This window comes from Callospermophilus lateralis, chromosome 1 (genome assembly GCF_048772815.1).
Source record: "Callospermophilus lateralis isolate mCalLat2 chromosome 1, mCalLat2.hap1, whole genome shotgun sequence".
Lineage (NCBI taxonomy): Eukaryota > Metazoa > Chordata > Mammalia > Rodentia > Sciuridae > Callospermophilus > Callospermophilus lateralis.
The window spans coordinates 169,695,992-169,721,899 of record NC_135305.1 but is presented as its reverse complement, the minus strand read 5'-3'; the positions used below and the strand labels follow the sequence as shown (position 1 = coordinate 169,721,899).

Here is a 25,908-nt window from a genome sequence, read left to right as displayed (position 1 = left end):
TGCAATCCTCCTACCTCAGCCTCCCAGGTCACAGGGATCATAGGCATGCGCACCTGCCCCCAGCTCCTTTATAGCATTTATTAAAATTTCCTACTTTTTAATGGGTCTGTTTACTTGGAATATATTTATCCATCTGCCAGAAGGCAAGCTTTACGAGCACAGGGGCTTTGTCTTCTTGGTCACTGCTTAGCACATAGTAGGTGCTCAAAAAAATGGAGGATCGAATAGAGACACGGAATGAGAGAATGTAGCACTTGTAAGTTGCAGTAATCATAGAAGCTGGAGCCATTTGGCTCTGAGGGCTTCCTGTCCCTTCTTATCTGATGACACTCCATCTATAACCCGCCCAAGGACTTGGCAAGGTGGGCGGCCTTCTCTTCATTGCAAAGATGTGGAAATGCAGGCAGAGAAATGTAGAGCGAGTTGGCTGAGGTCACACAGCTAAAAGTGGCAGAGCTGTCCTTGAATATGCAGGCTGCCAGCTTCCACATTCATAAGACAGGGAGAAGGGACAGGGGGAAGGGACAGGGGGTGGAGCAGGAAGGACTCTTCCCAAGGGGAATTTTTAACTCTAAATTCTTAGCCAAGGCAAAAATATCAAACGGAGCTGAAATCAAAGAACCCTTGCCCTACTTTCCAGCTTTCTGATTCTCCCCGCGTCTCTTCAGAAGCCAGCGATCAAGCCATGATGGGTAGCTCAACTTTTAAGATTTTTTTTAAATACCTCCCTGGGAGAACAGCCCAGACAGGAAGTGGCCAAGGCAGGACCTGAGCTAAGCCCACTGCCTGCCCGACCTGCCCTGGCCTCATTATCTGCCACCAGAGAGGACTGGTGTGCCTCCAGTATGCAAGGACAGTTAGTTCTAGGATCCTGCACAGATGCCCAAGTTCAAGGATGCTCCTGACCTCTGTGTGAAACGGCATTGTATGTGCATATAACCCTGCACTTTCTCCCAGAGACTTTCAACTATCTCTCGGTCCCTTAGAACCCTTCATACCATGCAAATATGATGTGAAGTAGCTTGTAAAGAGCTGTTGTGTTGCACAGGTTATGGAATAGGGACGAGGGGACGGAGTGTGTACATGCTCAGTACAGAGGCAACCGCTGCAGTTTGACTGTGCAGATGTGCCAGCTGTGGGTACAGAGGCCGAGTGACCGCCACTCAACTGCCTTTTGGGGGACCCAACTCATGGCTGAACTAGTTAAGGGAATATGAGATACTGTCCTGGTGCTCTGGTTGGATGGGAGGTCCCCCAAAAACTCACATGTGAGACGGTGCAGGAAGGTCCAGAGGAGACATGACTGGGCTGTGAGAGCCTTAACCCAACCAGTGAATGGACCCCTGATGGGATTAACTGGGTGGTGGCTGGAGGAGGTGGGTGTGGCTGGAGGAGGGGGCATTGGGGGCGTGGCTTGGGGTCTCTATTTGTCTCTGGAGAGTGGAGTCTCTCTCTGCTTCCTGATCACCCTGTGAGCTGCTTCCCTCCACCACACTCTTCCTCCATGATGTCCTGCCTCCCCTTGAGCCCCGAGGAATGGAGCCTGCTGTCTATGGACGGAGACCTCTGAAACCCTGAGCCCCCAGATAAACTCTTCCTCCTCTGCAGTTGTTCTGGTGGGGTTCTTTAGTGACAGTGGTGAAAAGCCGACTGAAACACACAGTAGTCAACCCCCTCCCCAAACTCAGTGGTTTAGCATCACAAAATGTGTCTTTCACTCCAATAAAGGCCGAAACCTGGTCCTGAGGTGCAGGGAGGTGACTTTGTCTTCTTGTTCAGTCCTTCAGGGGCCCCGCCTCCCTCCCTCTGTGGCTCCTCCTCCTCCAGCAGGTGGCCTCCAATGGGCCTGGAAAAGGAGAAAGAGAAAGGAAGGCACAGGGCAGCTTTATGGGCAACTGCAAGCAGCAACCCCGACCCCCAGCCTCCAGCCAGAACACGGTCACATGACCAGACCTCCCTGCAAGGGAAGCTGGGATGGAGCCTCCCCTCCTGCCTCAGCCTCCTGAGCTGCTGGAATCATGCGTGCGCACCGCATGTCTGGCTGCTGTACTCTTTCTGTGACTGAGATTTTGAAGGCACTTATGACACAAGTTTGACACAATTATAACAATAGATAGGACTGTTCTCAACACCTGACAAATGATCTCATTTAATCGTTACAGTAACCCTATGGGGTAAAAACTATTATTATCCCCCTTTTACAGAGCAGGAAACTGAGATGTAAAGAGATGAAGATTTGTTCCCAAATCTCATGGCTTTAAGGAGCCAGGAATGATTCTTAGCTATGTCATACTGTCCTGATGGTTAAATTCCAGGACTAGCTACACGTTGGCCACATATAAATAAAATTTGATCTGTTTCAAAAAAAGAGAAGAGGGTGGTAGAGTTCTGAATAGTTCCTGAGGAGAGGCTGGGAGTAGCTCAGGGGTAGAACATGTGCTTAGCATGCATGAGGCTCTGGTTCAACCCCAGCACCAAAACGGAGGAAATAATGCTCCCAAGTAATTCAAAGGTAACCATGGAGCCAAACAAGCTGTGGGATCCTGGAGAAGATAATTTGTCTCTCTGTTCTTATTTCTCCTTTCATAAAATAAGGGAGCTGGCCTCCATGACCTTGAAGTCCCCCCCCACACACACTGGAGATTGAACCCAGGGACACTTAACCACTGAGCCACATCCCCAGCCCTTTTTATATTTTATTTAGAGACAGGGTCTCACTGAGTTGCTTAGGGCCTCACTAAGTTGCTGAGGCTGGCTTTGAAGTTGCAATCCTCCTGCCTCAGCCTCCCAAGCCGTTGGGATTACAGGTGTGCGCCCCGGCGCTCAGTTTGAGGGTTCTTTAGTCAAAGCAGCACCGTAGCAGGAAGGGCACCCACTTTCATCAGCCAGATTCAGGATGAGTCTTTTTGCCTCTCTGAGTTACAGTTCCATCTGTCAAACTGGAATTAGATCTGATTGGCTCATTTTTCTCTCCTTAGTTTCTGGCACAGGGAAGTTAATAGAAGCTCAATAAATCCTGGGCATGGCCTTTAATCTTCCACCAGATTGCAGGTAGCAGAAATTCTTGGGCTTCTAGCCACCTCAGAGAGCACAGGGCATTTGCACCTCCATTCTGGAGCATCTCGGCCAGCTGCCTCCTGGGAAAGGGCGCACAGCTGAGGACCCACAGCTGAGGAGCCATCTCACAGAGCCCCCCCCCGCCCCCGGCCGCCCCTGCCCCCCCCCCAACCCTCCCCATGAAGCACAGGCCCCAGCCAACCCTCCCTATCAAGTGCATTCCCAGCACCACTCAGACTCCCCAGCAGGCGAGCTCAAGGCTCCAGGGCTCTGGGCCCAGAGAGGCGAATAGCAGATGTCCCCTGGGCCTCCCAGCAAGCCTTGCTTCTTTCCTGACTCTGGGGAAGGCCCCAGGAGCCGCCCGCCTGACAGATATTGAATAAGTCAGAAGCCAGCCAGGAGCGGAGGCAGCATCTTGGAACTGTTGCCTGGTTACAGGGTGGTCCAGGCCCCGCTCCCTCCCTTCAGGGTGAACCTGCTGAGGAGGCCGGCAGGGGGAGGAGGCTGGAGCCAGCTGCTGAGCGCCCAGCCCTCCTCCCTCCCCACCCCACAGGCCAGGCCAGGCGGGGGATAGGCGGGCTGGCGGGGAGGTCCCTCCCTCCCACAGCGGCCATGGGATTTGGGCAAGTTGACAGCCTACTTGGACCTCTCTTTCCTCACCTTTGAAGCAAATCTCATAAGAGTTGGGGACACGGGCACACTTGTAATCTCAGCGGCTCGGGAGGCTGAGGCAGGAGGATGGCGAGATCAAAGCCAGCCTCAGCAACTTAGTGAGGCCCTGAGCAACTCAGGGAGACCCTGTCTCTAAATAAAATATAAAAAGGGCTGGGGATGGGGCTTGGTGGTTAAGCGCCCCTGGATTCAATCCCTGGTACCAAGAAATAAATAAAAATTAAAAGGAGACTAATAATAGTACACAGCTCCCTGGGTTGTCACAAGACTTAAAAAAGGACAAAAATGGAATTTCAAGAAAGGGCTTCACACAGGACCTGGAAGGCAGTAGACCCACCGTGAATAAGCCACTGTGCCCAGCAAGCTGGAGGCTGATGGGAACCAGCTTAGCTGCCCCCGGGCTCCAGGAAGCCGTGGGCAGGCGTCAGTCACAGAATTTCTGAGTCAGGACCGGCCAAGGCATTAAGATCCCAGCACAAAAATGTTCCAAAGGCTGCAAAAAGCACCCAAGTAAAATGCAAAAGCCTCCCCCCCCCTCTTTTTTTAAGTGCTCAGGGGCACTTAACCCCTGAGCCACATCCCCAGTCCTTTTATTTTTTATTTAGAGACAGGGTCTGGCTGAGTTGCTGAGGCTGCTTTGAACTTGTGATCCTCCTGCCTCAGCCTCCTGAGAGGCTGGGATTCCCAGCCTGTGCCACCACGCCGGGGGTCTCTTGTTCTTTTTAGCTGCTGCTTGCTGTCACTCTCCCTTGGGAGGCCCCCACAGGGACCCCGGAGCCTGCCCTGTCACTGGCCAGTGATGTGTCCTGGGGAAGGCTGGAAGGGGAACCCTGCAGCCTCCTTTCCCATGGGCCCTTTGAGCACAGACACCGTGGATCGCACACCATCCAGCGCAGGACGCCCTAGGTTCCTGAATCCTGAGGGACATGAGGCTCGACCCTGTCCAGGTGCCCAGCAGCCACCCACCTAGACCTGTAGTGACACCCTGCCCAGGGACCAAGCAGTGTGCACTCAGCCCTCCCAGGGCAGGCACCTGCTGGGTCAAGAGAATTGAGGACAGCTGGGGGGGAGGAGGGCGGAGCCCTAGGGACACCAGGAGCCAGGAAGCTGCGGCTGAGAACCCACCTGGGGAGGGGTCGGCTGCACTCACCTGAGGCTCCTTGCTCCACCCAAGCCAGTGCCCTGGGCTTCACAAAGGACAAAGGTCAAAATCTCACAGATTTCACTGGGCTGTGGTGGTGCCTGCCTGTAAACCCGAGGCTCAGGAGGCTGAGGCAGAAGGATTGTGAGTTCAAGGCCAGCTTCAGCAATTCAGTGAGGCTCTGAGCAACACAGTGAGACCCGGTCTCTAAATAAAATAGAAAAAGGGATGGGGATGGGGGCTCAGGGGTTAGTGACTCTGGGTTCAATCCGTGGCATCAAAGTAAGTAAGTAAATGAATAAATAACCTTACAGATTTCAAGACTCAACAGCAGAACCTTAAATCTCACCTGCTCATGGGATCGGAGTGGTGGCACGTGGTGCTGAATTGTTCTAAATTCTACCCTAATTCTCACTATCTTGCCACCTCTGGGCCTCAGTTTCCCCCTCGGTACATCAGCAGACGGGCCTGGATGGGTTTAGACCCTCTTTCCGCTTTAGAAAGGCCCCTGTGGACGTGCTGTGTGGCTGTGGCCAGGGGGCAAAATTGCGACGTGTGCAGTCGAGGGGAGAAATAAAGAAGGTCCACGTGCCTCTGCCCCTTTCAATGCTTTATTCACTCAAATTACTCCATACGGTTCCACTCTATAGGTTCTTAATCAAGAAAACGACAATCTTTAGTGCTAGGCCCTGCAATAGACATCAGCAATTCACAGCAAACAATTCTAGACTAATTCTAAGCACTTCAAAACACACTTGATCATGACAGGCTAATGACAGACATGTCCTCTGCAGGCTAAGTTCAAAAGTCTTAAGCCTTAGGCTTTTCGTCCAGCAGAAGCACACTCAGACGGCGGTGACCGGGTGGGGAACCAAGGCAGGCTTTTCCTGGAGTGGAGTGGACGACTGGTTGAGGAGAGGGTCCTAGGGAGGAGTTGTGGCTCTCACCAAGGTCCAGAGGAGTGGTAGAGTTTGAGAGCGATGAGGATCACGCAAAATCTCAGGAACATGACTCGTGGCGGATGTCAGGTCCTCAGCAGGCTCTCCGGCTCCAGTGCCTCCTGGTTTCGGCTGGCTGAATCCCTGTTCATTTGCTCTATTATTTATACTAGATTTGGGAACTTCCGATCCTCCTGCCTCAGCCTCCTGAGCTGCTGGGATGACAGGCGTGCACCACTGTGCCCAGCAACAATGGATATTTTTGCCTGTCTGTTTACTGCTCTGTGCTCCTCTGAACTGTGTGTGGTATGTAGTAGGTGCTCAGGAAATTTTTGATGAGCTAAGATGACTACTGTTTGCCCTTGGCCCTACAGCTCCTGGCACCTTGTGCATCCTAGTGAGACTAAGGATAGAAAGTGCCCAAGATCCTAAAGAAATTCCTATCGAAGGGTCAGAGGACCTTGACTCCCTGTGCCCCCTGCTCCTCAAAGTACTTCTGCCACCTCCTTCAGAAAGTTCCCACTGCAATGAGAGTAAGTCACATCGTCCCCATGACCCAGTGGTCCTTGTCCTTGTTTCACCCCCTCTTTGGAGCTGCAGGGCTCTGAACCTCCACACCATTCCTGAATGAGCCCGTGATGCTTTCAGAAAGCACATTTGTGCCCCATTGAGATAACAGCCCAGGCTCTTGGGTCAGACGGGTGGAATCAAACCCCAGTTCCATGACGCAGTAGCGCGAGGCCTCAATCCGTGTTTAAGAAATATGATGAGAGCCGGGCTCGGTGGGGCAGCTCAGGAGGCCGAGGCAGGAGGATCGCGAGTTCAAGGCCAGCCTCAGCAAAAGCAAGGCCCTAAGCAACTCAGTGAGACCCCGTCTCTAAATAAAATACAAAAAAAAAAAAAAAAAAAAGGCTGGGAATGGGGCCCCTGGGTTTGATCCCTGGTATCAATCAATCCATCAATAGATATATAGATAAATAAAAAAATAAACTCCAACCTGGATCTGCTTATCAGGCAAGATGAAGGGGAAGCTCAGTTTACTTAAGGTATGCCCATAGACACCTGGCTGCCGAGGGCCAGGCCCACAGGACACACCGGCTGCCTGGGGGGCAGTCTGAGATGGTTTCTACCTCGGCTTCAGTATTCATCAACGGAACCAAATCCGGAGGGAGGGACGGAGCTGGAGAAGATGGGCCTCCCCTTAACTAGTTCAGGAGGCACCGGAGCTGCTTCCTGGTTGGGTCCAGCTGGAAGGGAGGGCGGGAGGACGTGGGCGACAGAACACACTGCAGACCACAGCTCCTCAGGCTTTAGAATGCAGGCGGGTCTCCTGGGATCTGCTCGAATGCAGCTTCTGACTTAGGAGCTGAGCTGGGGTGGAGATGGCAGATGCCTAACAGACCCCCAGGTGACTCCAACGCTGCTGGTCTGTGGCCCACACTTTGAGTAGCAACCTCTCCTAGGAAGCGTTATGCAAAACCCACAGTGAAAGCAGACGGACAAACAAGTAAATTGAACCCCCAGAAGGAGCAATAGTGGCCAGTCCTTTGTTTTTATTCGTCTCAGGAAGGTGTCTTAGAAATGGTGCCTTAACATTAAAGCACCTTGGAACAAAAGCAGGTCGGATTGATTTATTTGTTCCACAAATATTTATTGAGAACCTACTTCGTGCCAGGCTTTGCTCCAAATTCTGAGGTGCAGAGATGGGCGAGCACAACAGGTTCTCTGCCTTGGAGGAGTTCACACTTCATTGTGGGAAGACACACAAGAGTTGCACACACTCACAAAAGACAGATGTAGAATAGATGAGATTGTTTCATCTCCATGAACTATGAGAAAGGACCAAAGGAGATAATACAGGATTACGGGTTAGCAAGTAGTTTGGGAAGAAAGTCTCTTGGGAAGGGGTGAGAAGGGATCAGTCATTGACCATTCTAGGGGGAGAGGCTCAGGAGGCTGAGGCAGGAGGATCACAAGTTCAAAGCCAGCCTCAGCCACTTAGCGAGGCCCTAAGCAACTCAGTGAGACTCTGTCTCTAAATAAAATGCAAAATAGGGCTGGGGATGGGGCTCCGTGGTTAACCCCTGGGTTCAATCCCTGGGACCAAAAAACAAATAAATAAATAAATAAATAAAGTTCTAGGAAGAAAGCGTCCTAAGCAATTAATACAAACATCCTAAGCTGACACAGCTTGTCAAGTTCCAGGGAGAGTAGCTCAGTGTAGTGGAGGCCTCGTGACCAATGGCTGAAGCATTAGCCAGTGGCCAGATAATAGTGAGGACAGGTGTGTCATGGGGCGCTCTCCTGGGATTCTAAGCCGGAGAGTGGTGTTGTTACGGGCCGATTTGAAATTCAGTCAGGCTGACCTCATTCTGCTGGGACATCTCACCTGCGCAGACTCGGACCCCCCTCCCTCATGGCCCCTTTCCTCATGGGCCACCTCCACCCTCACCCACCTGCACCCCACCACTGTGTCTTTAAACTACGGAGCAGACCTGAGCCTACTTCCTGAGTGGGGACGATCAAGGGCCACTCCTGAGAATGTGCTACGCCTGTGCTTGCCTCCCCCGCCCGTCCTGACGTGGCCCCCAGCTGCCCCCCGAGTCTTGGGCTGCAGAGCTGTCTGCTTCCCGCTCCCCGGGCCCCGGCCAGAAGAAATCCTTTGTCTTTACCTCAGAAGGACCCAGAGAGCGATGGGCCCCGTTGGCAGAGTGCTTGCCTGGCAGGCACCAGGCCTGGGTTCCATCCCAGCACCCCCCAAAAATCGGCCTGGAGCTTTACGTGGGATTCTGGAATAGGGCCTTAAGAGGGGGAACACTAGGAAAGACCACTCTGACCCATTTCCAAGCCTCAGGTCGAGGCACAACTGGCCATCGCCTGGAGGACACACCGTTACTTCCAAAATAGTCGCGCCAGGTAGAAGGAGCCTTCCAGTCACGGTCCGCTTCACAGGAGCCAGTTCAGGGCACATCCAGAAGACGGGCTGCTGTCCTCCTTTCTTTCAACAAGTTGACAGTTTGAAAACCGGATGGTGGTGATTTAGATTAGAAGGGAGTTAAAAGGGACAACGAAATGACATCTTTTTTTATTTTTTGGCACCAGAGATTGAACCCAGGGGCACTCAACTCCGAGCCCCATCCCCAGCCCTGTGTCATATTTTATTTAGAGACAGGGTCTCACTGAGTCGCTCAGGGCCTTGCTAAGTTACTGAGGCTGGCTTTGAACTTGGGATCCTCCTGCCTCAGCCTCCCGAGATGACAGGTGTGAGCCACCACACCCAGCTAGTTTTGAATTTGTATGTGGCTCCAATGGGTGATTTTTCTTATTTATCACTTCTGCAATTTTCTGCTCTTTCTAAAAGGGTGTTCTTTCTCCATGATGATGATGGTGGTGGTGGTGGTGGTGATGATGGAGTCAGAGGAGTGTCAAGACATATTTCCTCGTTGTCTTGTGCACCCGGCACCCCCTGGGGGCTCTGCGTGTAGGATTTCACTTACTCCCTGGATGGCACTAGGATGTGGGTGCCTGGTTCTAAGGAAACTGAGGTCCAGAGAGACGTCACCCGTCCCCGTTTCAAGCGGCTGCACTCTTCCCCAGCTTGCGCTCACAGAGGCTGTGTTTGGCAGGGGTCCTCTGTGACCTTGTGCCAATGCAGAGCACTCTGGCCTGTGTGACCACAGCTCTATTTCCTGGGTTCCAGGGAGGGCCATCATGATCTCTCTCTACCAAGGAAGCCTTCTAAGCCATAGCGAAGTGGAGCCATGAGTGATTTTGCACATTCAGGAGGCAGACAGGGAAGTCCTTGCTGAGAGCCAGCCTCCATCCGAGCCCTGGCTTGGGACTGGACCAGAAGCCCTGCTTTCTGAATTGCTCACAGCCTATACCAATTAAGTGTGGGGGGACGAGGACAATGGCTTCCTGATGAGCAAATCACTTTGAAATACAGGAGTGGGTGGTTAAAGCCATTAGTCCCACTTGGACTTCAGGGGCAACCTCAAAGAAAATGTTTTGTAGATTGTAGGAGAAGCTGGATTGGCCGGCCCCTGGGTCAGCCGAGCTGGTCAAGCGATTGCTTTTAACACTTTATTCCCTAAATGGACGAATACCTGGGGGCGTGGGGGGAAGCAAGCCTGACTTTGGAAAGACACCCTGGTCTCTTTGCTTGAGTGAAGGGCTTGGCTCTTGGCTGGGACCAAGAGTTTCTATCTCAGTCCCAGGACAGAGCATCCGATGAGCCCAGTGCTTCTTGCTGACCTCAGTGCCCTGGAAAGCTCTGGAAATAGCCGGATGGACAGCTGGGCGGGGTTTCTAAGTGCTTTTTGGCCACATTAAAAGTCAAGCCACAAAGAACAATGGAGCAGGAGGGATGTCTAACTAAGTGACTGGAAAATTACTTTACCTGAGTTTTCCGAGGCCCGTGGCTCTTAACTGTCAGGACCCACCATAGGAAGCACTCCAGTAGGGACTCATTCTTTCTTTCTCTGCTTGCTCTTGGGAGGCAAGGTTCTACATTTATTTTATTTTATTGTCTTTTTTTATTGTTGTTGTTGTTGTTTAATATTTTTGTTCTTTTTTTTTATTTTGATTGTTTTAAATTTGAGACAGGGTCAGGTACTGGGGGTTGAACCCAGGAATGCTTTACCACTAAGCCACATCCTCAGTTCTTTTTAGTTTTTGAGACAGAGTCTCACTGGCCTCTAGCTGGCCATCCTCCTGCCTCAGCCTCCCCAGGGAGCTGGGATCACAGGTGTGACACTTGGGCTCGGCTCATCTGTTCTGTGAGGAGGCTTGCTGTGGGGAAGGCCAGTGTGTCAGGAGCGAGAGGGTGTTGGCTCTGGTATTGGCACTGCTTTTTTGTTTTGTTTTTTGGTACCAGGGATTGAACCCAGGGGCACTTGACCACTGAGCCCCATCCCCAGCCCTATTTTGTATTTTATTAGAGACAGGGTCTCCCTGAGTTGCTTAGGGCCTTGCTAAGTGGTGGAGGCTGGCTTTGAACTCTCCATCCTCCTGCCTCAGCCTCCTGAGCTGCTGGGATGACAGGTGGGCACCACTGTGCCTGGCTGTGGCACTGCCTCTGACCTCATTCAATACCTGAGGCGGCAACTTTGGGGTCACCTACTGGGTATGAGACTTGGGCTGTGACTCTCCCTGACCTCCCCATTGTGAAAATGGGGATCAACACAGCAGCTTCTAAATAAAGTTTCCATGGGAGGACAAGGTGATGTGGACACAATTTCTGGAACACTGGGCTCAGAGTGGGAGGCACTTGCTGGAGGTATGTCTGGCTCTGGATGATTCTGTCTCAGTCATCCTCAGGGTTCTCTGAACAAACACAGTCAACAGGATGCAGAAGTAGAAACAACCTAAAATACAGGGGTCTCTAGAGATCTGCATCTCCGTCCACACCTATCTGTGGGTGGGGGACCCAGGGAGCTCAACAAGGAGAGCTGAAGTCTGCAGAGCAAATAGATGAGCAGGCCGGAGCCACAGAGATGATGTTGCACCCTGAGGCAAGGTACTTTCTCAAGGTCAAATCCCTTCTTCTTTGAAGGGGGCCTCCGGCTCTTTCTCTCAAGGTCTTCAACTGGTTGGAGGAAGTCCACCCACACTGTGGAGGGGAGTCTGCTGAGTCGGATCTCAGTCTTCACCACATCTAAGGCAACATCTTCACAGAAATATTGTTATGGTGTGGATGGGAGGTGTCCCCCAAAAGCTCAATGCAGGAAGGTCCAGAGGAGACATGACTGGGTTGTGAGAGCCTTAACCCAACCAGTGAATGGACCCCTGATGGGATTAACTGGGTGGTGGCTGGAGGAGGTGGGTGTGGCTGGAGGAGGGGGCATTGGGGGCATGGCTTTGGGGTCTCTATTTGTCTCTGGAGAGTGGAGTCTCTCTCTGCTTTCTGATCACCATGTGAGCTGCTTCCCTCCACCACACTCTTCCTCCATGATGTCCTGCCTCCCCTCCAGCCCTGAGGGATGGAGCCTGCTGTCTGTGGACTGAGACTTCTGAAACCATGAGCCTCCAAATTAACCTTTCCTCCTCTACAGTTGTGTTCTGGTCGGGTCTTTTAGTCTCAGTGGTAAAATAGCTGACTAAAACAAATGTCTACAGTGGTGTTTGATCCCAAGATACTGTGGCCTACTCAGGCTGACACATAAAATGAACATTTGGTAAACGGGGAAGGTGACAGAGTTCTAGTGCAGAGTCCTTATGAATGGGACCCTTTACTGTGTGGGGTTACAAAGGGGACGCAGAAATCAATGAGAAAGTGACCCCTTGGCAGACATGGAATGCTCTGGAGTCTTGATCTTTGACTACCTGACCTCCAGAACTGGGAGGAATGGACTTCTGTGGTCTGTAAGTCACCTGGTCCAGGTTGTTTTGTTGTAGCAGCTCACAGGGACTGAGACTTGCTCTGTAAATGTATTCCCTATTATTCTTGTGACACACTTATTCTGTCTGTTGGTCTGTACGTCCTTCCAGGACCCTCTCATGCTGCCTGCCATCTTCCGATTCACAACCTTCATTCACATTTTGGAAAAACAAACGGAACTGCAGTAGGGTGTGTACAAATGGAATTAGAGAAGGGTGCTGCAGGAAAACTCAGTTTCCTCAATCTAGGTTGAGGTTAAAGGTGAGGCCAGTAGCTTCCCCATAATAGCGGACCCCCAAGTAAAGCAGAGACCATTATTCATTCATTACATATTTCCCTAATAGCTAAGAGAGGCAGAGCTCCGGCCACATACCAGGCTGTCTTGTAAATGCTTCCTCGGTACTACCCTGTCCATGCCTCAGGGCCACACAAGACCTGGCTGCCATTAATGCCCCTCATCTCTCAGAAGAGGAAAGTGGGAGTCGTGTCCAAGGTCCCACGGGGGCACAGCAGCCAGTGCAGGGCCATCCTCTTGCTCTAGAGACCTGCGTATGAACAGAGCACTGGAGAGTGGCCTGAGGTGGGATGGAGGCCCCCAATTTGGTGTGGGAAGGACACCCTGAAAGGTGGTCCTCCGTGGTGAGCTCACTGGTCTCCCAGGGAGCTGCAGAAAGGCAGGTTCTTGGTCGCCCCCAGGGACACCAACTGAGTAAGCCCTGGGTGTGCCCAGGAGCCCGGGATGCCCTGGGGGTCCCGGCTTTTGCCAGGTGGTGGGGGGCTCCCAGACACGCACCCATGCTGTGGTGCTATGAAGCTGACTGAGAGCACCGGCGGCCTGTCCTGGCCCATCCGGAAAGATGAAGGCTCTGTGACCAGGCTGCCCGTGGAAGTGCCTGGACTTCGCAACAGCTCACGTTCTGACAGGCCGCTCTATCATAAGAAGCCCAACAGGGCATGATGGCAGGTCAGCAAAGCCACCAGACGTGGAGCTTTCAGAGGGCCGTGCCCCCACACTGGGAGAATTCTGTGTGCTAGGAAGCCTAGGTGATAATGCAGAATTCTTGACAAGTTCCAAAGTCTTTGGATCCAGGCAGGAAGACTTTTTTTTGTGTGTGTGTGTGGTGGGGGAAACCTGGGATTGAACTCAGGGGCACTTGACCACTGAGCCCCATCCCAGCCCTGTTTTGTATTTTATTTAGAGACAGGATCTCACTGAGTTGCTTAGGGCCTCGCTAAGTTGCTGAGGCTGGCTTTGAATTCATGATCCTCCTGCCTCAGCCTCCCGAGTTGCTGGGCCACTGCATCCTGCTAAATGTGGCTCTTCTATTTAAATGTCAAGGCCAGCTGTGGCAACTTAGCAAAACTGTCAGGAACTTAGTGAGACCCTGTCTCAAAATAAAAAAAATAAGCCACACTGGGGATGTGACTCAGTGGTTAAGTGTCCCTGGGTTCAATCCCTAGTACCAAAAGAAAAAAGAAAAGCAAAAAAAGAAGTAAAAAGTTCATTGAATGCATAAATTTTGAATAAAATAATCCATAACTTTAAATTTCTAAGTTACAAATGAGGCAAACATTATTCAAAAGTATTTCAGTAAACCTTAAAACCCAAGTTGACCAATAAATAAGATAACAGGACCAAACTGGGCTTGGTGGTTCATGTCTGTAATCCCAGTGACTCAAGAGGCTGAGGCAGGAGGATTGCAAGTTTGAGGCCAACAAGTTAAGGAGACCCTGTTTTAAAATAAAAAATAAAATGGGGTAGGGATGCGACTCAGTGGTTAAGTGACCCTGGGTTCAATCCCTGGTACAAAAACAAAACAAAAACTTAAGGAAAACATAGGTTTTTTTTGAATAGTAAATTGAATACGAATTGCATTTCCTACACACAAAACCTCCCTCAACCACACTGTGTCCTTCATGTCAATGGCCCGAAAGGCACTTGAGCCTAAGTCCTGACAGAGTGCACGACACCAGTTACATGCACAGGTGCACATTTCTAGGCACAGGTACATTTTGTTTCTCTCCTCCTAGTTGGTGCCCCTCTATGACTCCTTGAGCCTTATGTCCCAATATCACAGAATCAAGTCAAACTAGCTGGGCCACCTCCAGGGCAAAGCTCGTGCCCAGGGCCACAGCAAAAATGCTCTTCTGGCGCTGATACTCGGTATTAAAATAGTCTTCCATGAAACAGACCAAGTTCATGGCCTGGAGGTGTTTTTAATTTTGAGGCACAAATGCAAAGGGAGCCGCCGGATCAGCTCTACAGACAGCCAACGCCTCGGCCCGTCACCGCCCAAATGAGCAGAACCCAGCGACAGCCCAACAGTGCCACAGCTCAGACTCCCGCCATCTGTTGGTGACAGGTGGTTTCCACGCCCACTGAGCTGGGTGGCAGGCTTTGATGGTGACCCTCCACCGCCGCTTTGTTCGCAGCTCTGGAGGCTCATAAAGAAGAACTTTTACCTAAAAGAGCATCACGCTCCGCCTCGGGCTTTCTTGGCCTCTTCTCTCCATGGATTCTTTTTGGGGGGCCGCGGCGGATACCCGAGATTGAACCCAGGGGCACTTGACCACTGAGCCCCATCCCCAGCTCTATTTTATATTTTATTTAGAGACAGGGTCTCACTGAGTTGCTTAGCGCCTCGCTTTTGCTGGGGCTGGCTTTGAACTCGCGATCCTCCTGCCTCAGCCTCCCCAGCTGCTGGGATGACAGGCCAGCGGGACCGTCCTGGTGAAAGGATTCATTTCTTTTGTTCAAGCCACTGAGCCAGTGGCAGTTACAGCAGCCCCATCAAACCAAACCTCTAGAACAGCGGTCGGAAATTAATAGGTGTGCAATAAACAATATTAGGGTAAATGAATGAATGAGCAGGACGCTGCTGCTTTTGCCGTCTCCCTTCCATGGCCTGCTTTCTGGTAACTCACCGGGTTTCTCTAAGGGACACCACCACCTCATTTTCCACTTAAGCTGTCAATCACTGGATTCTAAGTGGGTGCTCAGCCCCACCCCCTTCGACAATGTGATTGGTCCAGATGCGGCATTGTGGCCCAATCAGAGCCTGTTGCCACTCATTCATGTGAGCAAGCTTGGGCCTATTCGCTTTTTAAAAAAATTTTTGTTTTGCTGCTGGGGATGGAACCCAGGGGTGCTTAACCACTGAACCCTTTTTACTTTTCACTTTGAGACAGAGTCTTGTCGAGCTGTTTAGGGCCTTGCTAGTTGCTGAGGCTGGCCTCAAACTTGAGATCCTCCTGCCTCAGCCTCCAAATTGCAGGGATTACAGGTGTGCCTCACCCCACCCAGCCCAGTCTGGCAACTTTAAAAGACAGACAGTCTTATTCCAACTTGAGTCCAGAATCCAGAAAGAAAATGGTTTGGATGTGGTCATGGTATTTATTCATAATATGTTTTCAACATGTGTTAATAATGGAAAACAATACTTATTCATACACTGAATATACCTCTCCCTGGAGCACTCTGGAGTTCGCTTGGAGTTAAATACGGCCAGGTGTTTTTTTCCCCCAATCTCTTTGGTTTTTGGACATGGGCAGAGTTTCTCAAACCAAGGGTCTTCCATGGGCCACTTCTATTCCAATCAAGTTGGAAGGGCACAAAGACCAAGGCTTCCCCACTTCTTGGAAAGAAGCAACAAAATGCGGATTCACAGAAGATCAGAAAGAAACCAGCACCTTGTATTCCAAAGTCCATCTCTTCACACAGCATCGGATACTACAGGTGGAACGGTGGGGTATCAGGCTCAGCCAGAGAAGCAGGCCAGTCCTCAGCAAAGGATAATCCTGATGACTCAGAACCTTCCGGAACATCTCCAGGGTGTGCTGAAGGACACTCGTAGGCTGTGCTTGCTCAGTGACCTTGGATGTCACTCTAGAATACCTTGGCCAAACAGTGTGAGGATTTCAGTTCCCCAGTGTGTCTCTGCCAAATCCTCTGTCCCAATGCAGAGAGACCCAGGAGCCCCACACTGAAGCGGCGATACCAGCAAGAATAAAGTTCCACTCTCTTCCAAAAAAGGCATGTCCAAAACATAAGGGTGTTGTTGGTCTTACTCTATCCAAGTGACTCTGTCCACTGGAAGCTGTCTTTCTGTTGCTCCCTTTTATTAGAAGTCTGAAAGTCACTTAAATACATACAACATTAGCACCAAGGCAGCATATATATATTTATTCATTTATTTTTTTCCCAGAGATCACATGAAACCGAATAGCTACTGAATAGAATTCCCAGTTGGTACAGTCTGCGTGCCATGTCACTAACGGGTTAGCTAATGAAACTCATTGGCTAACGAACCTTTTCCAGAAATGCCCAAACTACCCTTGTATGACTCTTGTAGCACCTTGATGATGGGATGGCTGGGTTGTTTCAAAACGCAAATCACAATTAAAAAAAAAAAAGTATCAGCAAAACACGGACAGGTAAAAAGTAAACCGCAGTGTACCGTGATAAGGAAGAGTCACCTCTGTCGTAGTCCTACATATAACGTAGAGTACGTAAAATGCAGTGGTCTTGACTGCAGGGGACAAAAGTAATAACGTGAAGGCAGTCACAATAAAATCATTTTACGTACAAAAATATTACATCACAATAAATAATTTCAAACATATAAATATTAAACTTTACATCATCAGGCTATTCCACAGGTTGAAGATCCCTGATCCAAAATGCTTGGGACCGGAAGTGTTTGCAGATTTCAGATTTCGTGATATTTGCACACACGGAATCTGATGTTCAGATTTTTGGACTGAGGATGCTCAACCTGCACATATATATTTATATATATATGCATATGTACACACATATACACACACACTCACACACACACACACACACACACGAGCATACAGGTCTCTCATACACACAGGCACCCAGATTTAAGGTGGAGGTATTGCATGACTATCCTTCATCCATCCCATAATGGCTTCCTCTTCAGAGCACCTGAAATAAACAAATCAGAAAATGTAAACCTTCTGCCTCAAATGCCAAAAGCCAAAGAGTAGGTAAGCCATATATTTTTACATATATAGTTTTAAAATGGCACTATTATTTTCTACCAATTTAAAAAAATATATATATTTTTTTCTATTTTGGTATCAGGGATTGAACCCAGGGGCGCTTAACCACTGAGCCGCATCCTCGGCCCTTTATATATTTTATTTAGAGCAGGGTCTTGCTGAGTTGCTTAGGGCCTCACTAAGTTGCTGAGGCTGGCTTTGAACTCGAGGATCCTCCTGCCTCAGCCTCCCCAACTGCTGGGATCATAGGTATGCGCCACCTCATCCAGCCATACTCAATGAATTTTGCCAGCATTAATTTTGGTCTCCTTTTTCTGATAACAAATATCTTCTTGTCCCTTAGGAATGATGTCTCTCTTGAAGCTAACAGTCACTTGACTCTAGGAAGGTATGTGATCTCAGGCCCTTGGATTTTGTGATTGGTTCAGAAGTAGCCATGGGACCCAATCAGAGCCAATCAGAGTTCTTTTGCATAATGGATGCTGGGGGTGAGTATTTATTGGGTCATGAGCTATGATGAGGATGATGTCATCCTGGAGCTGCCTGGGACCACGGTGTGGGGGAGACCATCTGTCTGAGAAAGAAGTTATTTAAGAGGCAATCGCTGCTGATCAATAAAAAAAGAAAGAAAACTGATAACTTTGTTTGAGCCTCTGGATGCAGCCATGCCCAAGCCAGCCACTGGACATCTTATTTATTTAATATATTTCCTTTGTCCCTTGTAACAGAAATAATTCCAATTTAAGAACATAATTTTGAACGTGGATACTTAATTAAATATTAAAATGCATAAATGTCACATAAGTATTCCTGTGTCAGGTTTCTATAAAGAGCTGCTGAAAGATCCGGGAAGATTAGGAGGCCCACGTGAGTTGGCTGAGCTTGTCCCTTGCGGCTGAACACACCAGGACGATGTAAAACATAAAAATAAAAAAATAGTGACCAATTCCACCCTGCGTCCAGCAGAGGGAGCCCGCGCCAGCATGATGCGGTTAACCAGGGACTGTGGATCTTTATGCAGGATTTCTCTTCCCCAAGAGAAATTTCTCTTCCTCGTTTTGTTAAAATGCAGATTCTGATTTTTGTGGGTGCAGGGTGGGGTCTGAGACTCTGCATTTCAAACAGGCTCCCGGGTGATGCTGCTGCTTCTGGTCCCAATGCCACACTGTGAGTGGCAAAGCTGGTGACACTGTACAGCGGTCGGGAGCCCTCCTGGGCACTTGGAGGGACCGTGAAGCAGCTTTTTAATAGATGTGGGCCTCAGCTTCTGTAAAGCCCCAAAGCCTCACTTCATGGGTTCCTTGGGAGAATTCCATTAAATAATGCCTGTAATTTGCTTAGCATGGCGAGGACTTGACAATTACCATTGCTATTATTATTATTATCATCGTATTCCTGGACAGTAGCTCTCAAAAGATGATCTGTGTGCTCCCTGCATCAGAATTCCCTGCATTAAAAATACAGATCCCTGAATCTGCCTGAAGCAAGACTCCTAGAGATGGAGCCTGCCGGTAGGGAAGATTTTAAATACTCAATGCAGAGAAATCGGGTTCATGTGGCCTTGGGAGGGACCTCATATTCAAGGGTGCAGGACAGATGGCCTCACTCATGTGAAAGCAGATGGGCAAGACAGAAAAAAGCTAGGCTAGTATCAGGCCAGTTTCAGTACCCTTACTAGTGACCCTGACTGGGGGAAATGACTGGCCCACAGCTGCTCCTCATTAGGCTGCACAAGAAACGGTGGTGGGGGGGGGGCGTGGGAGAAAAGAGAGAGGAGAGGAGAGACAGATCAGAGATGGAACACTTACCTTAGCTATAAAACTTGCACCTCCAGGCCAGTACCAGAAGATGGAGTGCATTTTCCACAGTAACCACCACATTTCCCTACAACTCGGGTACCATCCTGCAAAGAGAGACACAACTTAGATTACCTAACATTTTCAGAGCTCGCAACACCTTTTGGGAAAAATCATTATTGTACACACAGTAGGCATGACCTTCTGAAATTAAATGAAACCTAAGATGCTCACCAGGGTCTAACGCTGGGGTTGGCCAACTATGGGATAAGGGCCCAATCCAGCCAACCACTTGGTTTTTCATGGTGGACGAGCCAAGATTGGTTTTTACATTTTAAAATGGTGGATCAGGGCTGGGGTGGTGGCTCAGTGGGAGAGCACTTGCCTGGCATGTGTGAGGCACTAGGTTCGATTCTCAGCACCGCATATAAATAAATAAAATGAAGGTCTATCAGCAAGTAAAAAAAATATTTTAAAAAAAGTCCATCAATAACTAAAAAACAGTTTTTAAAAAAGTATTTTTTAAAAAAATGATTGATCAAAAGCAAACCAAGAATAACATTTTTTTGACATGAGGTGATTCTATCAAATTCAAATTTCAGTGTCCATTAGTAAAGTTTTATTATAACCAGCCATGTTCACTATATTACCTAAACTCTATGGCTACTTTCACTTTGCAACAGAAATGAGGAGTTGCAGTAGGTCTCAGTTTCACATTGATGCTGTTTTAACTTGATACATCTTATCTATTTGTTTTCTACCAGTGCAATCATGAAGACAGATGAAGAAAAGAAGGGAAAGTGGGCTTTGCATGCTATACTTTTGGGCTGGGATTAGGGGTACAGCTCAGTAGTAGAATGCTAGTCTTGGGTTTGATTCTTAACAACAAATAACCATTCCCCTCCCCAAAATGAATGTTATACTTTTAGGATATAATGGCAGGTAGATTGTTTTGTTATCAAATTTAGATGACAAAGCATTGCATTTATTATGTAATGACAATATAGTCTTGCTAAAGAAAAGTGATATACACCAACATTATCAAACTAAAATCATCACAAATATTCCTGTAATGGTTTATAAATGTATAAAATGTAAAATGGGGTATATTACCAGAGCATGATTCTTACCCAAAAATAAAATATGAAAATGAGTAAGTCTCCAGTTTGCTCACTTGTTAGTCGTGCAAGGAAAACAACTTACTCATAGTGAATTAATGACAACTTGTTTAATTGCAGCAGCTCAAGAAATGTGTCCAGCAAAAATAAACTAATTTAAGGAAACCACCATTTTGGCAAGAAAAATTGCCCCAGAAAGTTGACGACGTTGGCAGCCACGCCAATAGGTAATTAAGAACAAGGCAGATGATTTTGAGTGGGTTTCTTAGGTTCTTGATGAGTCAACAGATATTACTGATATTATTTAGGGGCTGTTGTCATTTGAGGAGACAAGGGTCAATCTGAACTGACTTAAAAAATTAGCCTTTATGAATGGCTCATACGAAACAAGCATGGGTGACAATATTTCAATGAGGTAGAGAAAAAACACTCTTGCCGAAAAACTGAAGTGGAATCTGCTAAGAGGTGATGAAAACAGATTGTGGTACAACTAGGTTTGGAGTGCAAAGAGCTTTAGTTGGAAAACTTACAAAGCTTGTGAAACTGTAAGATTTAAAGCCTATGGTTATTCATTGTATTATTTATCAGCAGGTACTGTGTGGAAAATAATTGAACCTATCAGGTTTAATAATGTATTTAATATATAGTATTGTCAATCATGAATTGTCAATAATTGAATATATAGTATTACCAATGAAGTATTGTCAATATAGGATTGTCAATAATGAATTCATTTGCTATAAGTTAATCATCATCAGTCTTGTGCCTTTTTAATTTTGTAAAAAAACTAGAAGCTGAATTCCTTGACTTGTCTTACCACTGCAGTGTAAACACTTAGCAGTAAAGTTTTATTTTGACTTTTGAGCTCAGGACCCAGATTAAAAGTTTTCTGAGTAAGAATTGTTCCCAGTCGTTCCAACTGGATGCTTGGTGTTTGAACTTTAGCCTTGCTATAGACTTGGTAATACTTCCTAATGAAGTATACCTAGGGTGATATGGCAAATCTGCAATTACTGGCAAAACTCCTACTGTGGTAAGGGCACTTCAATGACAAGGAACATTATTTAAATCACAAGTAATGTTAAACTGCTTTAACACCTCCCCAGACTGTCAAAAGTTAAAATGAAAAAAAAAAAAAAAACAACTACATCTCATCACACACGAATTTACAGTGGTTATATTTTCTGAGTTTAAACAGCAGTGTGATTTGGACTTTGATGTAAGTGCAAAGGAAATGTTCATATTTCAAAAATTCATTTAGCTAGGTAATTGAGGAGCTTCCATTTCATTTTCAGTTGCAAGTGTTTAATGGTGATTAATGTGCAATGAAATGATATGCTAAAAGGCAAATATCAGGAGAAAACTCCAACAGAATTCTATAAAGGCCTGCCAAACCTTGAGTATGCTCAAATGAAATTAGACAGCTGTGGACAGATATCGGTGTCAGGCAATATGTATGCATGTAAAAGAACACTTTGCACCATGCATGAATTAGATATGATCTCATTTCAGATCTGCATCAACAGGTAAATATCTTCAATACATTTTGATAATTAGAGAACACTAATCAAGCCAAATGTTTCCTCCACCAATATGCCAGTCTTCTCATTGGTAGATTTGTATTATAAAAATAGTACTCAATCATTACATTACGCATTTATCCAAAATTTTTACATATTCTTTTTCTCTTGACATATAAATACAAATATGACATCACTGATTTTGCTTCTTGGTCCTCAAAGCCTAAAATACTTGCATTCTGGCCCTTTCTTTGTCAATCCCTGGTCTACAGACATGCATAGTTTGTCTTTGACTTTTCAGACTCATCTTGTACTATTCTTTCCTTCACGATGGTATTTCTTTGGGCTGTTCTTCTGATACGCCCTTTGTAACACAGGGCCTCTGCACATGCCCAGTCTCTCTGATTAGAACTTTCTTCTCTTTCCCTGCGTGTGTGCATTGTACCCACCCCGATATTTGCCTAATAAATTCTTCAGAATGCAGTCAAAGGCCATCTCCTCTAAGAAACCTTCCTGACCCAATTACTTGCTGCACAGCACCCTGCAATTGGGCAATTAAATTTTTTTTTTTTTTTGTCTTCTTGCTGGAAGGTAAGCTTCATGATGCAAGGTGAAATTTCTCTCTGTACTTGGGATTGAACCCAGGGATGCTGAACCCCTGCGCCACATCCCCAACCCTATTTTGTATTTTACTTAGAGACAGAGTCTCATTGACTTGCTTAGGGCCTTGCTAAGTTGCTGAGGCTGGCCTTGAACTCATGATCCTCCTGCCTCAGCCTCCTGAGCCGCTGGGATGATAGGCATGTACTACCATGCCTGGCCTAATTTCTATTAAAATCTGAAAGTGTCCAGAACCTAGCACGGTGTGTGGCTTATAGTGATGCCAAATGCACATCTGTTAATGAGTGAATGAGTGAATGAATGAATGTGGCTGAAGCTGCCTTGTGTTTCTGAACTGTGGAACACTGCCTTGCTAATTAGTTCCCCTATTGCGTTCATGCTATAAATGTTTTTGTTTATTGTAGCATTGCATTGCATTATGTATTTACCATGTCACTTAAATCCTTTTCCACCTCCCTCTCCAGACCATGTTCCACTATTTCCGCTACTGGGACTAACACAATGACGAAGAGATCAGGGTCTTAATTTCAGGGTGTCTTTGGGCTGTGTTCCCAGAACTGGGTGGAGGGGTATGAAGATCTGGTTCAGGTAGCCCATCTGTGAAGCCTCCTGCAAACCAAGGATCCCCTCCTTTTCTTTTTATAAAAGAAAGAAAGACGTGTGGGAGAGGAAGAAAACAGTGAGTCTAACTATGAAGAAGAACAAAACATTTTCTCTTTAGTTTAAAACCGAAGGAGACCCTGTCTGGAAGAGTTCTTCCTTCCTACTTATTGGGACGGAACCAGGACCTTGCCAATGCTAGGCAAGGGCTCGGCCACTGGGCTCCTCCGAGCTCAGGAGAGTTGTTTCCAGGATCCTACTTGGTTCTGGTTTTAGGGGGACATGTTAGTTCTGGAACTAGTTGGTACAGGTACTAGTTGGTACGGATACCAAGAACTAGGTTTGATGACAGAACAACTGATCCCCAGCTAGGAACTTCTCCCAGGCATGAGTCTAGGGCTGGTACCCTTCAGGATGCCACAACATGCTAGAAAAGTCTTTAGGATCCTCAAAGCTAAGCTTTACCCAAACTCTCCTCAACCAGCAGAGGAGGTGACTTGAACCAGATTTGCCTGGGACTGGAACAGGCTCCTGAAAACCTCCGTGTGCTGGGGCATCTGTAAAATGGAAAGCACGAGAGTTTCTCTAACGTGTTTGCCATAAGCACTTAATAAGTGCTCAGCAAAGTGCTTGGCCCAATGCGCGTGCTCAGGAAGGGTTTGCTCTCTTGATCATAAAGGCATTGGGCGGGGGGCACTCCATCCTGTTTTCCTGAGGATGAGAAAAAAATGTGGGTAATTATAAGATTATAAAATTGAAAGGTAAACGTGGTTCAGGCTCCATGCCAATCCTTTGTTGGAAGTCTGTTAATTTGATTTAGCTAAAATTTATTTTTACTATAAGATAAAAAAAAAAGCACCATACCAAGCAAGCAAATAAGATAAACACACTGTCATGGAGACAGGGTCTCTTTCAGGGGGAAAAAAAAGCAAAATAAAAAAAAACCAAGTAGATAAGAAGCATCCGCCCACACAGCACGCAGTGTTAATTTTTATTCCTTCATTAGAGTGGGCCTTCCAGAATTCTCTTTTCAGCTAATGTGCAATTAGCGTAGTTCAAACTATTACATATAAGTCAAACGGATGGATCTCTGTTCCATTAAGAAGAGCTTGTATTTTACACTTGGCACTAATTTTTTTCTGGCTTTCTCAGTTATATAACTAGGGAGTGACTACCGTGATTTAGGAAGGGCTGTGCTTGTCTGATGGCAGGGCATTTACCGGCGTGTCTTTGGAGGGCGCTATAAGGGGAGCCTGCTGGCCTGGAAGGTGGGCAGTTTGCTGAGAAAACCCACAGAGATCCTAAGTAATGGACACATGATTTTAGGACCCCAAACCGAAAATGTTAGGGTTGAAATCATGTGCAATGAAATTTGCTCTTGACTATTGGCTATTGCACATGAACACTATTCATATACATATATGTATGCATATGCATATATACACATACATATATGCATATTCCAAATTTAGTCCTTGACAGTTATGTATATACAAATATATGTATAAACATGGTCGGTTTCTATAAGAATGTACAGAATAAAAATGCATGCATGGCCAGGTGTGGTGGTGCATACCTGTGATATCAGCGGTTCAGGAGGCTGAGGCAGGAGGATTGCAAGTTCAAAGCCAGCCTCAGCAACTTAGCAAGGCCCTAAGACAGTGAGACCCTGTCTCTAAATAAAATATAAAAGGGCTGGGGAATGTGGCTAAGTGGTTAAGTATCCCTGGGTTCAACCCCAGTACCCCCTAAAAAATAAATCAAAAAAGAAAACCACCTTTCATTAATGTTTAATTCCAAAACAACTCTGACGGCCCTTTTCCTAATGCAAAGAATGTCAGGTGGATGGCAGGATGTAGAGAACAGTCCCCTGTCCCCTGCCCCTGCACATCCCCCAGGTACACAGGTACACAAAGCTCCTTGCCCTCCTGGCCAGGAATTCCCCCAACCCCAGGGCTCTTTTTGCTGCCTGGCTGTACAGGCCTATTCTAGAACCTTCTTCTGGACTTGCACTAGAGGGGCAGCTCTGAGAAGGGCATTTGGGGTGCAAGGGGATTCTGGATGGGCTGGAAGGGCACTTTTGTATCCTGAGCACACTGGTGAGTTGACGAGCTCTCCCTGGCAGAGGAGCTCAGAACTCATCATCTTCTCTTAGATCTCACCTCCGGGCCATGGTCCTGCTTCTGTCCATCTGCCTCTCATGCAGAGATCTAACGGATGAGTAGAAACTCACCTGCCCTCGTGCAGAGATCTAACGGAGCCCATGGACGCAGCCAAAGCATCTGCCTAGAAGTCTAGAGTGGGCCCACGTGCACAGGCTCACTCAGCTCACACCACAGTCCGAGGTCCTTCCACTCAGGCAAGCTCACTCCCTAGTCTGCTCTGCCTGCCTGCAACATTCACACCGGGACCTTGTGACACCCACAGCCAGTGCTCCACTCCTGTTGTCTTCCTGGTGACACGCAATCAGCTTCACTTCCTTACTCCATTTATGCTTCTCAAGAACCCAAAGAGACGAGGGACACTACAGTCTGCACGGCACAGATGAAGAAAGCAAGGGCCCCTTCTCTGTGCAGCCACTGAGGGCTTGACTGAGGCACCCAAGGCGGGGGCCTGCTGCAGGCTAGACTGAGCCCATCACCCAACGACATCAGGCTTGTATTCCTCTGCCCACCTCCTCACCTTGCTCTCCCAAGAACTGACCTCACTCTTAAACCTTGCTGTCCCAATCCTTGGTGGTGTGACAGCCGGGAGGAACACACAGAATTCATATCTGTAAACTGCCCAATAAATATCTACAGTAGCCTTCCTCTTATCTGAGGTTTAACTTTTCACAGTTTCCACTATCTATGGTCAATGGAGGTTCAAAAATATTAAATGGAAAATTCAAAAATATTAAATGGCAAACAATTCATGAGTTTTAAAGTGTGTGCCAATTGGAGTAGTGTGATAAAATCTTTTGCCATTATATTCTGTCCTACCCAGGATGTGAACCATCACTTTGTCCAGTGTATCCATGCTATATAAGCTACCCT

General features: G+C 47.7%; 1 protein-coding gene across 3 annotated transcripts in view; it reads right to left on the bottom strand.

The window, feature by feature from the left end:
* Window positions 1-15,561: 15,561 nt before the first annotated feature.
* The window catches only part of Adamts9 (ADAM metallopeptidase with thrombospondin type 1 motif 9), a 156,340-nt gene continuing 145,993 nt past the window's right edge, over window positions 15,562-25,908 (bottom strand). For all 3 annotated transcript variants that reach the window (XM_076868927.1, XM_076869093.1, XM_076869015.1), the window contains 2 exons: window positions 19,027-19,121; window positions 15,562-17,141 (listed from right to left, as the gene is read on the bottom strand). In XM_076868927.1, the coding sequence (XP_076725042.1) occupies window positions 19,032-19,121 (90 nt within the window). In that variant the 3' untranslated portion in view covers window positions 15,562-17,141; window positions 19,027-19,031. The remainder of the gene's footprint in view (window positions 17,142-19,026; window positions 19,122-25,908) is intronic.